The sequence below is a fragment of the Periophthalmus magnuspinnatus genome, chromosome 20, assembly GCF_009829125.3.
Source record: "Periophthalmus magnuspinnatus isolate fPerMag1 chromosome 20, fPerMag1.2.pri, whole genome shotgun sequence".
Taxonomy (NCBI): Eukaryota; Metazoa; Chordata; class Actinopteri; order Gobiiformes; family Gobiidae; genus Periophthalmus; species Periophthalmus magnuspinnatus.
The window spans coordinates 20,666,645-20,684,916 of record NC_047145.1 but is presented as its reverse complement, the minus strand read 5'-3'; the positions used below and the strand labels follow the sequence as shown (position 1 = coordinate 20,684,916).

Genomic DNA, 18,272 nt, shown 5'->3' with positions numbered 1-18,272 from the left:
CGGCCTACGTGAGGCACCCACAACCCGGTTCTAAAAAGAGCACAACTCGATAGTGAACTGCATCTAATTTATTTTTTATTTTTTAATCACCCTTGCATTTATATAGATTTAAAAATGACAATATCTTAAAAAGAAGCTCATTAAACATGACGTTTAGATAAGTTAAGGTGAACTCTGACCTACTTAGTTCAAAGGTCAGTATTGTGCGTGTGACAAAACGATGCTCGTGGATCGTTAGCTAGCGGGCGTATCAAACCGTTAGCCCTTCGCATGACTCGGTAACAAATAAAGTAGCTCTCAGTTTCAAAAAGGTTGGTGACCCCTGATGTAGAATGTAGTAAAAAAAACATAAAGAAGTTAAAATGAATGTGATGATGTGTCCAAAGTGTATATTTAAACAACACCAGTTCAAGTTTTGGACACAACCTCTCAATCAAAGTTTTTTTCTTTTATTTTTACTACTTTCTACATTGTATATCCAGACAGAAGACATCAAATATATGAAGCAAGATGTAGGAAATTATGTAGCAAAGACAAAAAGTGAATGAACTCTACTAAATGTCTGTGTAATCCCTCAGTCGTCCACGTCTGATTTAACGTAAAAGCCAAAGTTTACTCTGTCAACTGGACAAAAAGTTATAGAAAACTCAAAACACCTACAGTTTACAGTTTCAGTTTGTAGACTAGATCTTTTGAACTACAATAAGTGAAAGCTTTTATACCTATTTTTGTAACTAAACTACAGCCCGCAGGTCATCAGACTCTCAACTCTCAAGAACAGAGTCAAACGTATGGACTACCTGTTATGGGAGTCTTGTTTTTTTCTTTCTTTCTTTTTACTTACCTTTGTACAATGACATGTAACAACTGAAACAAAGACAAACAGTTAAAACATAACAATTACTGCTCCTGCTTGTGGATAACGACTAAGTGTAAATTAATAACTTCTTACATATAAACCACTTCTGTCACTTAAACCTTCAGATTGCGATGTCAGTGAACATTATAATAAGTTTGCACTGTGCCTGAGTCATACTTAACATATTCATACACCTCCTGATGGGTGTTTTTCACACCTAGAGAAACATCTTCACTCCTGCAACTTTTTTGTCCAGTTGACAGATTTAACTTTGGCTTTTGCTATAACTCTGCTAAATATTTTTCGACAGAGCAAACGGTGGATACTTTGAGGATTTGAAAATGAAATATAAACCGTTATTTGCCGTTTTTCTTTGCCACGTAGTTCCATATATCTTGCTTTATATATTTGACATCTTTTGTCTGTATTTAAAATGTAAAAAGTACTAAAAATAAAGGGAATGCGAGAGTGTGTTCAAACGTCTGAGTGGTAGTGTAGAACAGTAGAACAGAACACTTTTTAAAATGTTCTAGATCAGTGTCTAAAGTGCGGCCCCGGTGCCAAATCCGGCCCCTCCGGGAAATTCATCATAACTTCAATTTATTTGGCTGACCTTACAAAATGCTCCGAGCGTGGATAAAGATACAGTGGCACAATCGCGTCTTTGCTAAATGAGTTTCACTGTTTAGTTCTTCTGTCTAACGCTCTCACTTTGTATACTTCCGTACGCAGCTACTGGTCACGTGATTATGTAAGTTTAAAGTCTGGACGGACCAGAACTGAGGTGGGACAAAGGACTTTTGACTGTTTAGCTTCACAAAAATGGAATACAGTGGTCCCTCATTTATCGTGGAGGTGTTTTTTACAATTATTCTGTATGTTTTTTGCTGTAAAACCCCTCACCACACACTTTATACACTTTTCCTCACACAGGCGTTAACATTTTCTCACATTTCTCTCTCGTTTAAACTCTCTCAAAGTTCAAAACCTTCGTAGGCGTCTTTGTCGGTGCAGAACGTTTCATCGACATTGTGGGTTTTGTCGGGGAGAAAACAAATCGCAAACGTACAGCACTTCAGAGTCACACTGCGATCCAACGTTTATGTAAATTTGGACAGAGGTCTGCAGTCCCTTAGCCAATCAGGACGCAGAACACAATGCACCTTCAGACGACGTAAAAAAGCATGTAAATTTGCGCTAAAATAATCCACGAAACGGAGAAACCGCGAAAGGTGAACCGCATTATAGTGAGGGACAACTGTATACTTCAAGGACATGCAAAATTCGACACTTTGGAACCACAAATCCAATTTAAAAATGCGGTGATAAACATTTATACTCACATCTGCTCCTGTTTTTAATGTTTTAAATGGACTCTCCAGGCTGGCGGTGCGATTTTAGCTCCCACAGATGAACGTTGTGTTGATTTGTGAGTGGTTTCTCGACGTAAAGCGCTTCGAGAGCCTTGAAAGTGGGAAAAAAAAGACATAAAAACATGACCATTTACCCTCATATCTGTTTTTCTCCTTGTGCGATCAGAAATGCCGGTACCAGACCAACCAGCCGAGCAGGAGAAGGGGGCTATGGTTCCCCCGGTGATGCCCTCCTCCAACGGGGACAGATCAGAGTCCGAGACCACCTCCTCAATCCTGGCCTCCGTCAAAGAGCAGGTAAGACACGCCCGTATGTGTTAAGTACTATGGGACACACTACATTGGATATAACGGCTAATTAGAAAGTTTCTCCTGTAGCTCTTGAAGTCGGTGCTATTAAAGGCTGATGGCGTGCCACTGTGCTGAAGTATTTAAAAGAAACTAGATTGATTGGTGTCAAGGGATTGTGAGTGTGTAATGGATGGAAATAATGGAGATTAGGGCGCACTAGCTGTAGCCAAGTAGACATAATTGAAAAAGTCATTTGAATCAAGACAATTACTCAACGTGGACTCTTGTAGCCCGAGCCTTTAGCGGGACAGAACGAGGTTTTAAAGGGTCAGAAGAGGCGAGGAAACAGAGGAGGGAAATGTATCGAAAAGCGTGTTATATCGCGATTGTACTGCCGTGGGAGGAGCTGGGGGAGGTGTCTGGGGTGAGGGAAGTCTGGGAGTCGTTGGTTGGATTAATGTCCGTGCAGCCCAGCTCTGGAAAAGAGGAAGAAAATGGTTGGATGGATTAAAATTGTTCCAAAATGAGAATATCAAGCTATGTAAATGTGATAAAGAGACATTAACTTTATATATTTATGGTTAATTTATGATTATTCAGGTTTGTGCAATAGTTGAACATTTAAAGGCACATTGTTAAAGGCACATTGTTAAAGGGCCCATATTACACTATTTTCTGATGTTCTAATGTTGTTTCCTCATCACAAACAGACCTGGAGTTGTGTTTTTTTGTTTCATTCACACATGTTTAACACACAAACCCTGTAGATTCAGGAGTTCTTCTCTCTTTTTGTGATCACATTTTTTTAAATTATTAAGTATTGATCTCATCTGGTTACAGTCTTATTGCTTTTTTTTTTTAATTCAAAACCCCACACCTCCCCACACACCCCCTTTTTGGGCATATACACAGAAAAAAAATAAATAAATAAAAATAAAACAATAAATAATTATAATAACAATAAATATACAATAAAGACAGAAAATAATAATAAAAAAATAAATACAAATAAATGTGCATATAGCAATGTAATAATAATAATAATAATAACAATAATAATAATTCCTTCCCTACAGTAACTACAAATTTCCTCCATCAAAAGACATGAGCAGAAATGGTATTATACATATTCATCACGTACTATATATAAAAAAGACTTCACACTCACACATGTTTAGATCTCCAAAGCTCAAAATGTTCTGTTCCACCTTGTGATGTCATCATGTGGCAATACAGGAAGTGCTCTACTGTGTTTTTAAACTCCACACACTTTGACTCGAACCATTTGGATGATTTCAGACCTGGAATTGACAATCTCTACGAAGATAAAAGGAGCTGTGAACTTGAAAACTACCACTTCATGACATCACAAGGTGGAGCAGAACATTTTGAGCTTTGGAGATGTTACAGACTAATAAACCAGGATTACTCTAACATGTTTAAATGAAAATAAACACTACTCCAGGTCTGTTTTTGATGAGGAAACAACATTATAACACGGCTTAAACCTCACAAGAGTCAATTTTGTGTAATATGGGACCTTTTAAATTGTATTGAAAATCATTATCAAGATAATGGAACAGTATTGAGTTATTACTAGTGCGATATGGAAAACACAATTTAATTTTATAGCTAAATACACATATTTCTGCTATTGCTGTGGGTAGTGACTAAATCAATACACGACTCTGTTTGTTTTCCAATATAAAGTTATCATCTGCACTGTCCCAGATCCCTAATGAGTAAACCTCGAGTTCATGCTAATTGCGTTTGGTGATTTGTGTGAGGCCTTGTTCCTCTGTGTATTTCTGTTTATTTAATTTTGCATCATCAAGGAACGTCTTATTATTTTTAGGTTTCATTTGGTAAATTACACTCACTTTCATTAAAAAACACCGACATTTTAGTTCCATTTCATTCACGCCGTAGCACTTGTCCCGGTCTGAACCCGCAACAAAACGCAGGTCTTCGAAAAAAGGACACATGACACAAATAGAAATGCGTCTTTGTGTTTTTCTTTTCTTTTGAAATCGTCCCCTTGAGTTAAACGTTTGAAGAAAAACAATCACCGGCTCAATCTCTGAAGCATATCACTCACTCACTTCTGATTTAGCCGGATCAGTCTAGGGTAATGGCTGCGTGACCTTCTACAAAAACATTTACCAGGCTCAAAACGATTAATGACAAATATTCCAAACACAACTCAGATATTTTGCGCGAAAATCGGCTCAGGTGTTTGTTTATTTGAATTAAAAAAGTGCGTTCTAATTATAGTTTTCCATAGCTTCGGTCTCTGTCTGCGTTTGTGCACTGACAGGAACAGTAACCAGGCAGACACACTCCCTCTGGGGCTCTTCATCTCCATATTATCCCACTTTGCCATTATGGTCACTGTCGAGGTGCAAATGCAGGACACATATGGCTGCTCTTCCCTGTGTAGTTCCTTTAGTACTGCATTTCTTTAGTATTAACAGCTAGACAATACATTTACTTAGTACTAAATTTATTCTGTTTATGAAAGAGTCCATTGTGAAAGATTAGCTTGTCGGCTAAATGGTAAATAGCCACAGTTTTATGCGGCGCTTTTCCACGTTTAAGACACTCAAAGCGCTTTTACATCAAGAAAAAACACTCAAACACTCACATGCGCATTCATACAGAAGTGTACGCAGACACTTGGAGGGGGGGGGGGGGGTTGGGTTAAGTGTCGTACCCAAGGACACAGCGATACTATTAAGTTCTTTTCATTGTTTGTATCGGTCTATTATGCTTCATGCGTGTCCCTGAATCGGTCACTTTCGCGATGTAATCCTGGCTGTGTGAGGACTTGCGGATGATTGGAGGATGGTTTTCCCAGCCCGGCAAATCCCGGGGCTCATCTACAGCCGCCTCACATCATTTAAGAGGATCCAGGACACCTCTTTTGTCATGTTATTTCAGCGGTAGTGACTCTGTGTTTGTTTGTCAAGATTTTGTTATGTGTTTGTAAAATTAGTTTCTTGGTTAAACTTGACCTTTGTTTCTTTTGTTTAAAACCTTTCAAGTACCTTTTGTTTAACCGTAGACTTTTATTCTTTTTAGCCATAAGGAAGTATCAGAATGTACTGCATTTTTTCACACAACTACCTCTATTTTCCATTAGTATTTTTCCTTTTCTTTTTCCTTTGCATCAAATAACTGACTGGGAAAATCCTCACGGGACCTGCGCTCTGATTGGTCGTGTTCGAGGGACAACGTAAGCTCATTACCGTAATGACTGTAAGAAATTTAAAGAGCCTCATGCTTCTACTTTGAGACGCCGTTTGAATTTACATGAAGCACAATTGGTTGAGAAGTTACGGTAATGGAAAGTCCACAATCTGCGACGAAAGCACCCGCCACAATAGGGTTAAATATTTTAGTTTCCTTTTGTTTAGTTTATCTTCTACAACCCTGTTCATTAATTTACTTCTTACCTTACCATTTTCCATCCTGTTTTTTTTCTCTTTTCTTTCTTCCTTGACCTTATTCGAGCTGGGTCATAACAAGCCTTCATCTGCGGGACCTAGAATCTCACCGCTAACCTGTGGGTCAGTGGATCTGACCGCGCGACCCACTGAGCTACTGTCAAATCTGACTAGAATGTTCAAAACGGGGGTGGACAGTATCAATGTCTCAAGAATATTTTGGGAGTTCCTGAAGAAATTTGCTAAAACCTGCCTCGGTTTAGGTTCAAGTATCTCCAGTTCAAAAGCAGAGAGGCCTATATTTCTAGTGAATATAATATAAGAGAAATCACATGTACAAATTATAGCCGTTAGCAACTATACGTGTATATTAAATGTTACATAGATTCAGTCGATTTTCAAGGTTTATTTTGGTTTGTTTTGTCGATTAAAGGCTTAAACCGATCGATGTGCCCTTTGTCTTTTACTTCCGACCTGCTTGTCTGATAGATTACACAGGCCTATTATTATTAGGTATAGGGTCTAGGGGTTGATAACAGTTGAATTGCTTGGGAAAGTGGGACTTATGCTTCAACTGCGATGTAAAAAAAGAGACTGTTGCTATGGAGATGTGAAGGTAAACGTCAGTCGGATTGGTCGGTACCTGTCTGCACATATACTATACTTTGCTGATTGAACAACATTTCCAGAAAGTGCAGGGTGCGCTATAGGGGTCTGGTCCTCCATGTTCTGCACTTATCATTATCTACTGTCAGAACATCTAACCAAGTGGAAAAAAGTGTCTCTTGAGTTCAGTACGTGCAGGTTCAGAGAGATTTCAGTGAAGACGTTTCCGAGAAAAAGCATCATTGTCTTCCTGCATGAGAAAATGACAATGATTATTTTGTAATGACGTGATATTTCGTGTTTAGTTCAGAGTTTGACCCCTTTTGTAACTTTATGTGTTATGTGCTGTGTCGATAAGTTGACGTGAAGGTTTTGTTGTCCGTTACTGTTCTGTTTTGGAGGCTCTAGTGACTTGCTACTGCTGTTGTTTTGTTGTTTTGCTCTTGTTTTGTTGTGGGTTACGGCGTATGGTAGCCCTTGTGTTCAGAAAATAAACAACCAACAGAGCTTTGGTGTGTTTCCTCACACAAGAACGCTGGGATAATTAAGATTTAGCTATAAATTGTGTCAGGTTTTGTCTAAAGTTTTATCATTTTTCTGCTGGGTTGGGCAGCAGATGAGACACATGTAAAGGTAATTCCACAACCATAAACTGTAGAGTAAACCTGGTCCAAAGCTTGAATGACTGTATTTAAACTCTCCCTGTTTATTTTAGCGTCTTTATAACGTATTTAGAAGGATTCGTTTTCATAACTCAGCGCTACTTTCTGTCAATCGATTGATTTACAAGTCAATCTACGTTCCCACCCTCACCTAAAACCATGAGCTCTGAGTAATAACCACCTTAGCGATAGGGTGCGGAGCTCAGTCACGCAGGAGGAGCTCGGAGTAGAGTCGCTGCTCCTCCACGTCGAGAAGAGCAGCTGCTGTGGCTCGTGCATCTGTTTCGCCCCCTGGATGTCTCTCCCTGAGGAGGCGGTCTGGGCATATCCCACAAGGAGGAGGCCCAGGACACGCTAGAGGGACTATATTTTTCGCCTCTCGTGTCCCACCGGAGGAGCTGAAGGAAGTGTCTGGGGTGAGGGAAATCCGTGAGTTGCTGCCCCCACAACCCGGCCCCAGATAAGCTGAAGAAACCGGCTGGCTCGATCGATGTTACTTCCTGCAACTTTCAACTTTTTCCAACTTTTATTTTCCAACTTTTCTAGATAAATATTTACCACCGGCACTATCCCACCAGTCCAAGTTATAATTAGAAAAAAAAACATGCACTTTAAAAGTTAAAATTTACTTTTCCTGCAGTTAAAGCCATAAATCAACCTAAACTTGTGCGTGTACCAGCCGTATTTCCTGTATAGGCATAACTCTTTTCAACTGCAGAGCTGCACCTACGCGTTTTATGTTGCAGACCAGGTTTGCACTGTATTTCATCATGTTTCCTCTGCCAGGGGAGAGCTCCTCAGAGACCAATTGAACCGCTGCTGATTTGCTTTATATCTGACAATTTTCTGCATATATCAATTTATCCGGCAGTCAAAATAGCCCTTGAAATTGATTCTAACAACTTTCCTGGATGAATGATCTTCTTTATAATCCAGCTAAATGACGTTGTTGTGTTTTCTGTTCTGACACCATCTGCACTATTGTGTCTTTTAACGTAAGAGTATTCAAGCCCTAAAGGTTGGAGTTTTATGTTTGATCCGTAGTTTTGCTGCCGGCTCTACCACTGAGGCTTTTTATGTCTGGATGCCATCTTTCACATAAAATGAAATTAGACCTGTCCTTCAGGTCAGTTATGGGGAAGTCATTATCTTTTTATAAGCTTTAAATTCAATTCATCTGGAGCTCTGACTGTTTTTATTACTGATTGCACTTTTATGTTTTTCCTTCTGTTTTTATACTTTGAGAATACGTTTATCTACACAAGACATACAGTTATGAATCTACGGGGGTTTTATTATGATCAGAGATGGGGACTTGGACTCGAGTCAGCCTTGAGTCTCTATTTTGAGGACTTGAGACTAGGCCTGCCGTGAAACTCACTTTATCGACCCGTTTTAATATTTGAAAGCTGGAACAATACATTTTAGGGCTTAATATTTATCATCTATACATTTTCTTTGCAGTAATGTCGAGATTTTTAGAGGGTTGAATAGATAACTTTCTGCTAGGTCTTGATACTCTCTTTTTAAAAATGGTTTACGGGGTTATCCAGCTGTATTTTGTTTGCGTCAGTGGCATAAAGTAGTTTCATTATTTTATTTATTTATTTATTTATTTGACTGGGACAATGCGTGAACAGACATGATGCAACATGAATGTAAACACACCGGATTAAAGCCAAAGGGTAATTTCCATCTGTTGTCCCAAAAGGCTGGGGTCACGCAAAGGCAAAATAAAAAATTGCACATTACACTCATTGCACAGTTCTCATTATTGCACCATTCAAAATATTGCACAATCCATTCATTGCGCAGTCCCCATTACTATAGTTTATCGTTACATTTCTCTGTAGCGATCGGCCGACTTGAGACTTGACTTGATAAAATGGACTTAGACTTGAGACTTGACTCAGACTTGAAGACCAATGACTCAGGACTTGATTGGGACTTGAAGGCCAATGACTCGGGACTTGATTGGGATGTGAAGGCCAATGACTCGGGACTTGACTGAGACTTGAAGGCCAATGACTCGGGACTTGACTGAGACTTGAAGACCAATGACTCGGGACTTGACTGAGACTTGAAGACCAATGACTCGGGACTTGACTGAGACTTGAAGACCAATGACTCGGGACTTGACTGAGACTTGAAGACCAATGACTCGGGACTTGACTGAGACTTGAAGACCAATGACTCGGGACTTGACTGAGACTTGAAGACCAATGACTCGGGACTTGACTGAGACTTGAAGACCAATGACTCGGGACTTGACTGAGACTTGAAGACCAATGACTCAGGACTTGACTGAGACTTGAAGACCAATGACTCAGGACTTGACTGAGACTTGAACCCTGTGACTTGTGACGACTTGATGATTTTTAGAAAACACTACACAGTTGATACTTTCGGTGCTTTATTTCACAGGACCAAACTGAAAGATGTCCCTCCCATTTTCTCAGTTTATTAGGGAAGTAGCAGTTACTGAAGTACTGTGATATCGAGTCGTCAGACGTCTTAAAATAAAATTGGGTCTGTCACAATAAATAGGGTTACAAGCTCCCTTACTACATTGTTTTGTTGCAGCAACAGCCAAACAGAGCAGGAACTACACAGACCATGATCCTTTGCTCCATTTCAGTGCAGATTATATGACAAAATAATTTATTAAGATATTTCAAATCTTAATTCTTTGGATTATGACAGTAACGAGTCGCTCTGAGGTCTTGTCAAGGCATTTACAAAGGAAAAAGTAGCACGTAATATCGCAATAAATACTGTGTGATTTGTATATTGTCACATTTTTATTTATGACCATGACTTTTTAAGATATAAAATCCAGTTTAAAAAGCATATAAATAGCAGAAATACAAGCTGTGTTTGATATTTTGGTTCAGAGACTTGAAATGAAGCTCAGAGCAAAGGACTCGACTTGGACTTGCCTGTCTGTGACTTTGGACTTGGCTCGGACTTGAAGCCAAAGATTTGAGACTTGCAAATCAGAGCCTTGTTTCCACCCTTAAACTGTATAAAGAAGTGGACTAAGTGAGTGTCATGCGTGTGAATTTGGAGTTACATATTAGGAATTCGGAAAGTATCATAGCAACCAAAGAGCCAATCCGGAGCGAGGCTGTTGAAGGTAACGCCCCTTCTCTTCACTGTTGCTAAGCGCCCGCTCCCTGCTAAACCAGCGATGTGGGCACTTAGCAACGCTGTCAATCAAGCCTGTTGCTAATGCTAACGAGAGTGAATTCAGGAAAAGAAGGCGCCAGATTTGTCGATTATTAATGTTCATATCTTGATTTAGAGACACAATAGTGAAATAAAAACACCATGATCATGTAAAACAGGTCAACACGAACATTTTAAGACCAAAGTGACGCGCGATGTCCATTTAAATACATTTATATACAGTCTGGGGTTCCTCTGATTATTATTATTATTATTATAGTACAAATATTGCAGCTTATTGTCAACAGGCTAAAGTTTGATAATTGGAAGTGCTTAAAATCAACATTGATCTAAAACCTTAATAAAAATACAGCTGTGAGATGATCCGTTCATATCCAGTGTTTTCCTGGTTACACAAAATGACCCAAAATAACTGGGTTTGGGGCTTGTTTATGAATCCATCTCTGCAGCTTTTATAATTACATGTTCAAAAATGCAAATCGAGTTTTCAGATGATTCCAATGGGATTACCACAGCTAACCAGACCCACACTAACTCCAGTTATTCCATAATTATGATCTTTCATATTTCATACCCAGTGTTTTTCTTCATGTTTAAAGGTTGTGAGTAAAGGGCTGGGTGAGATGAACAGAAATGAATGGCTTTTGCAAATCAGTTTAATCAATGTATTTCCGTTAGGGCTGCAGGGTTTATGTCGTTAAGTTGATTAATCAATCTGTGGGTGATGAAAATTTGTGTTCTTCTCATGATTGCATTTAGATTATATGGGATTTATGTGGAACAGCAGCAAAAAGGAGACGTCAGTGAGCGAAAATGTGGTATTTTTTGGTATTTAAATGTAAAAAAACGCAGCTTAAACTCACAATTCACAAGTTAAATATGTCTTTCTAGTGCTTTTTTCTGCATAAATAGTTGTTTTGCATCAACTCCCCCTGTAGGTGAAGCCTTGTAAGTGCAGTTTGGGTCAGACGCAGATACGTAATAGTTTTGAGAGCTTTTGCCACGCCCCCTTTTCAGTCAACTAATCGCTCAGCAGCACTTTAAGGCCAACAAGAAGTTCTTTAATCGACTACAGCCCTAATTTCAATATTAATTAACTTTCATCCTTCCAAAGTCTGAACTCTGCTCCAGAAAACGTTTGCTTTTACCGACAGAGGACTGGCCGCGGACCTCTCGAGTGCAAAGACCCAAGACTACGATCGAGCGATAGAAATACGCTTTGATTAATTGCACAGCTCCATTTATGAGTAAATCACCCATCAAATCCTCAACTTCAAAAATGAAACTTTGTTCTTTTACATTGCATCATGGCAGTGTGCACTTTCGAGGCTTTTGTCCAGTAAAAACCCTCTTACCGAAGCTCAGGTGAACACGGCGCCCCCTGCTGCTGACCGGCTTAAGACGCTTTGCTCTGTGTAAGATGAACTTTTGAAAGCGCACCGTCACGTAACTTAAAACTTGAAAGTTTCACAGTGTATTCGCAGAGTGCGCAGCGGCCCGGACGTGTTATGTGCTTTGAACAGAACCGCCAGCTGCTCTACCAGTCGTTTGCCGCCTGAAAATTGGGTTCCTCTGTGTGTGTCCTTCATGCCCTTCAATATTTATCACATGCAGTATAGGAATGTATCACTCGGCCTGCAGGAATTTCCGTACACTCTGAGCTACGCCAATACAAGGCACACTGCTGCTGGCTTATTTCACATGCATTTTCAGTAGGTGAGTCTATGGGAGAGCGTACTTTTTTTTCACACAATGAAATTTGCCTGGAACACGGAGCCGAGTAGCTTTAGTGTACCTTATGATTTTACTTACACCAGCTGCAAGTGGGTGCATTACCGACAATATATGGACATTACTCACACTATATTGGGCTACAAAATGTGTTTTTTTTTGCTAAGAAACACATTTTGATGCCTCAGCAACTGGGTTAGAGTCTCCAAACTTCTAAGATGAACCTGACAAAGCACATTAGCTGAAATTTAGCTAATGGCACTAAAGCTTTAATGATGATTTATGGAAGAAAAAAGTCATAATTGCATTCATTAGCGTTGCTCATTCATAGGGATGCACGGATATCAGAGCAGATACTGATAAACATCCTGGTTCGGATATTAGTTTCCAAATATCGGTTCAGTTGGATCGTAGACTGTATAAAGACGTGGGCTGAGTGAGTGTGACGTCCCCCACAGCGTTCGGCTCCAGTCAAATGAAGCTCATCAAGGCTAGAGCGGTTATAGCGGCGAATTTGGAGCCGAGTTACATACTTGGAATTCTGACAATGAGTATCATAGCAACCAAAGAGCCAATCAGGAGCGGGGATGCTGAAGGTAACGCCGCTTCTGTGCTAAACCAACCTTGCAAGCGCTTAGCAACAGCGTCAATCAAACCTGTAGCTAGCGGGAACGACTTTGGGGAAAGAAGGCGCCTGATTTGTCTGTTATTAATGTTCATATCTTGATTTACAGACACAATAGTGAAATAAAAAGTCCAGGATCATGTAGAGCGGGTTAATACGAACATTTAAGACCAAAATGACGAGTCTGACAGCAGCAGGTACAGAGAGAGGGGCGGCAATTTTCAATGAAATGTGAATTCGATGCTCACTTCCTGGTTGGAACGTGGCGGCTAGCATGTTAGCTTTGTCCATTTATATATACAGTCTGTGAGCTGGACATATAAAATGATGTAATACAACAATTTACTGGTCGTAGTCGGCCCAGAAAGTCTTATAATGTTTGAAGTTTTATTTGTTCAAAGTTGTTCTGTAGTTACTTGATTGATAAATAACAGCTAAATAACACATTTGGATCAGTTTTGTCTTAAATAAATGCTGTTATCAGACTCTGCACTGGTATCAGTTGATATCGGCAGGTCCTTAAAGCGAAAGTATCTAAATTGGAACTGAAAAACCTGGATCGGTGCGTGTCTTATTCATTCGCTGCAACTTTTGAGTTCTATGTGCACTTATCCCGATATAGCATTGCTTCTCCAACCCACATACTTCTGTCTGTGTCCGGCGCAGTCCTATCTTTCTTCATACAAAGTTAGCTCAGGAGGAAATAGTCCTGGTGCCAGTAAACAGAGTCAGCAGGAAAAGCCCCGGTGACACACACATGCATCATTACACACAGAGCACACACAGATCTGATTACACCGCATTGTCAAACCTGGCCGACTGCAGTGGAGCCTCCTCAGACAGGACACTTTCTATCCACTCACTCATTAAACGGGAGTTGGAGTATCTGCGCCGCCTTTTGGGACGCGTGATTCACTCACAAATGTCAGCCGCTGTTCTTATGGAGCTCTCCAGTCCTTACGATGACTTAGGATCTTTCATCTCCTGCGCGTGTGAGTAGGAGGCGGTATCTCTGCGGAGCTGGATCCCCTGTCAATTCAGCAGAGCGTCCGTGGGCTGAAAAAGGTGGTGTTCGGCAGCTGCGGCAGGTGCGAGAGCGAGCGGCCAGGGAGGAGTTATTAGTAGAGCTACACACATAGAGCTGCCACTGTGGACATCAACAGTGACCGTTGGCTCCGGTCCTGGAAGTGCATTTTCTGTTCATTTTTCCCCATAGACTTTTCGAAAAAATTCAGGTATTCAGGGTTCAAAGGCGTCGCGGAGGCTAATCAGCTGCGTGCTAACCAGCTACACGCTAACTAATAGTCATCACGCGGTTGTTTTAAGTCCATAAAGGCCGTTTAAAATGCAAGATTCGGTGAAATGCTTTAACAATTTAACAATTTATAAACTTTCAGAAACAGGTTTTAAATGAAATTACAGTTATTAAGCGTCATTAATTACCACAGAGCTGATTAGCCCTGAGCTATCAAACTTTTAATATGATTTTTTATTTTTTTTTAGGGAAAGTTCATGGGAAAAATGAATGAGAAATTAAAGTTACGGAATCAGGAGGTGGGCGGTCACTGTTGCACTCCATACTAATATTTCAGACTCAATTTTGATATTACAGAAAAAAGCTTGTTACTCGTTATCGATTTAGTTAATTCAAAAAATAAATAAATACAATAATAAATACAATACAACTATGATTTATTGTTAACTTGTGGCCTTACTTGAATTATGACCTTGCTCAAGATCATTGAAACCATGAAATAATTTTTGTAAAATCTTACTACACTGGCAAGGTATAGTCAGTACTTTTATTTGATAGTACTGGTACACATTTTAGGTATGCACAGGTCCTCAAACAATAGTGTTATTTTAGATTTGTGAACTGGTTTTCTTTCCATTACAACTGACAGCTAAAGTGAGGTATGCATTCACACCTGAAAAAAAAAAAAACGTACTTTTTAGGTTCTATCAAAAACTGTACAGATGTTCAGATCTTCCAGGGGTTTTCTACCAACGTCTTTTGCTTTCAGGGGTAGGAAAAAACAAAGTGCTATGGAACAAACCTGGACGACTGAGTGATTTACACACACATCTTACAGAGGTCTTTAAAAATTAGCATTGCATTGTGTTAGAGACTCATATGAAGCTTTAATACCATCTTAACTATCGCGTATTATAATTAGTGAAAAGGATTTGAGTCCAGAGTCTTGCAGAGTTGTACCTGTCTGTTTCTGAATGATGCGTGGCTTTGCAGAACCAGGAAGAACAATGACATTGTTAGACAGGAAGTGTAATGAAGCATGAAATCAATATGTACAATCCAGCTTCACCCGGGGCATGCTGGGTAATGGAGTGTCAGGAGTGTTTTGAAGGTGTTTTAATCACAGGGACCTTGGAGTATCTTACTTGTAAACAGGTAGCTTCCACAGCATCAGTGAGAGCCGTGACTTTGTGAATATGGATCTGTGATCAGTTTTAAACGAGGGAAACAGCGGGGACAGGAGAAGCCCGCGGTGAGCCCACAGATAAAGTGTGTGATCATTCCCTCTCTGTCGGGATCACAGTCACTCTCCCTTCTGCTCTCCCCCCTTTTTGCCCCTCCTCTTCCTCCCTCTGACCACCACCCCCCATCCTCACCCCCACCGCTTCCCTCTCATTAGCCTTTAACGTGACGACAGAGACCAGAGCTGATCCTGCATGTGAAGCAGGGGATCTTTTTGCTAATCACTTAGCCCAGACCCTCCTCATCTCCAACACGTCCCACCTCCATCTGCATGCTAATGCTACCTGAGCCCCAATCTAGGGCTGCCTGCATGCTGATCATCTTGTTAGCCATATCTGAATGCTAATATTCCAATAGCCTCAGGCCTCACATGGAGCCTGAATGCTAATAATATATTAACATCTACAGGTTGTGTAAAGTGTTGTCTGCATTTAATAGAAAGCCAACATTTCTGTTCTTGCAATTAAAATGTACAAATATTGGTAAATGGCGGTTGAGCCAGGACAAGCAATCTAAATTTATGTAATAATCATAAAAATAACGACATCACATCACATTAGCTTGCATTTTTGTATTTTATGAACATACCTGCGGTCAGTTCATCTTTGCCTGAGTCACATGGAGCCTCATAATCTTTCCAAACACAGTGGTGCACACACCCTGAGGTCACAGCCGCTGTCTCTATGTCAATATTCATTTGTCCGGTTATTGCTGTCTGTACATTGAGCTGTCCCTGGTGTATAATGTGTATGGGAGTCTGCATCTTCAGCCCATCCTGAATAAGCACAGGGCTCAAATAAAGTAGCTTCATAAGAGAAAGAGTAAAGAAAATACTGGTTAATTTCTAGTGTATTTCATTTTGATTCTTTGTCTGCGGGGCTGGACCGGGGCTCTCTGCAGTGCTTACAGAATGTCCAGAACACTGCAGCTCGTCTAAAACAAAAACTAAGATACGTGAGCACATAAGACCCGTGCTGTCGACCTGCTCTGGCTCCTGTTTCATATCGAGTGGAATTCAAAATGCTCTTGATTGTGTTTAAACGCTCTATATGGGCGCTCTTTATTTGAGGGAGTTACTGCAGCTCTTTACTCCAACCAGAGTCCCGAGGTCAGCTGACCTGCTCCTGCTTCTGTGCCCAAAACCAGGCTCAAGACCAGAGGTGACGGAGCCTTTTTAGTAGCCCCAGATTATGGAACAGCGCCCTCTGTCTGTCAGATCCTCTCAGTCTTTATCACAGTTTAAGACCAGACTAAAATCCCACCTCTTCTCCCTGGCATTTAACACTAGCTGGACAGGACATCTTGGTGTTTTATTGGTTTATTCTTCTTGGCCTATGTGTCGTATTTTATTTTGATCTGTTTTTTTTGTTCTTTGGGCAGCTTAAGTTGTATTTTAAATGTGCTACATAAATAAAATTATATTGCATAGTTATGTTTACTCAGGACCACTTCCACCTAGAAATATTTGACACCGGGGAAACTCTGGAAAGCAGCTGTAATATATGCTAAGCTGACACAGAGACAACCATCTACTCTCGCACTCATTCTGACTAAATATTTAAGCCAATTCTATTTTTGTATCTCTTTATCGAGTACGCTTTTCTTTCTAGCTCATAATTCCAACCTTAGCCTACGTAAGACTACTCAAACCCGGACTAGTTCTTACACCGTTTCATCTGGCGCAGTGTGGCTGACATGATTAGAAAACATGAGGCAAGCCTGTGTGGTTAAGTTTTATCCCTATTTGAGAGGAAATAGGCCCTTCATTCTCCCAGAGTTCCTATCGATCTGAAAATGAGAAAATGGAAAGATTACTCAGTGATGGAAAGTGCCATTAAAGAGCTAGAGTAGCAAAGAGCTCTGAAAATGCCCAAGTATTTTCCTCTCCAGTGGTACTCCTTTATTTACCCAGATAATGCAAGCTGATAGCAACTGCGATTTAGACTCTGGATGCTTCAAAGTTGCAAATGTGCCGTTCTAAAAAGATCCTATTTATGAGGAAAATGTCCCTCCATTTGTACATACAGTTATTATGTGTTGGTGGGGATGTGGAGAAGTAGTAGTGCTTTTCAGGTGTCTTCGTGGCTGTTTACAGATGTAGTCGCTCCGAGCTGCTTATGCTGGTCACATATTTTCACAGTCACAGCTCCACCGGGAGAAGCTTAAGGGGTCAAGTGCACTGAATCACTTCTGGGAAATTTCATAAGCAGCATAATGTTGTTTATATGGTTGTTTAGAGCCTTCTTTTGCTGTTTTTTTGAAGAGTCGAGCTCGAGTGGTTGAAGGACTTAGCAGGAAACAAGAGAATTTTTGAATATCTTTGCTTTCATTAAGTTTGGAGTTATTTGCCAGTTTGGGTTTTGTCGAGTTGGTAAGGGACAGTTTTTATGTGTCAAACTGTGCCAAATGAATAAAGTTATATTTTTTTTGAATAATAGGCTGCAGCTTAGTTCCAACATGGGGAGTAAGCCAGCAAAACATTACTCCAGAAAGAGGAAAAAAGCAGATTAATTGGCGTTGGAGTCTGATTTCCCACTGTGGCTAGCATGGCTAAAGTCCAGGGGGCATCCCACTGGTGGACTGCATTTATAAAAATTCAGATTTAATTTTCCAAAAGTATCTAATTATGATGGTGTCAAACTGTATAAAGAAGTGGACTAAGTGAGTGAAACGTCACCCACAGTGTTCAGCTCCAGACAAATAAAGCTCATCGAGGCTAGAGCAGTTACGACATGAATTTGGAGGCATATTTGGAATTCTGACTGCAGTATCATAGCAACCAAAGAGCCAATCTGGAGCGACGCTGTGGAAGGTAACGCCCCTTCCCACCTGCACCGCTGGTTTAACAGGGCTGGCCAAAAACGTGCATTTAACTAAGCAAATATGTTGGTGTTGCTGCAGTTGGTCCGGTCTAGGTTCAGCAACAGTCTGTGCTCAAAGAATGAGGTCAGCTGACACCTGAATATACTGAATGACCAGGTTATTCCATCAAT

General features: G+C 40.3%; 1 protein-coding gene across 1 annotated transcript in view; it reads left to right on the top strand.

Moving 5' to 3' along the window:
* The window catches only part of ctnnd2a (catenin (cadherin-associated protein), delta 2a), a 385,529-nt gene that overhangs the window by 65,898 nt on the left and 301,359 nt on the right, over positions 1-18,272 (top strand). Inside the window, exon 5 of the mRNA XM_033985946.2 lies at positions 2,399-2,529. Within this exon, the coding sequence (XP_033841837.1) occupies positions 2,401-2,529 (129 nt within the window). The 5' untranslated portion in view covers positions 2,399-2,400. The remainder of the gene's footprint in view (positions 1-2,398; positions 2,530-18,272) is intronic.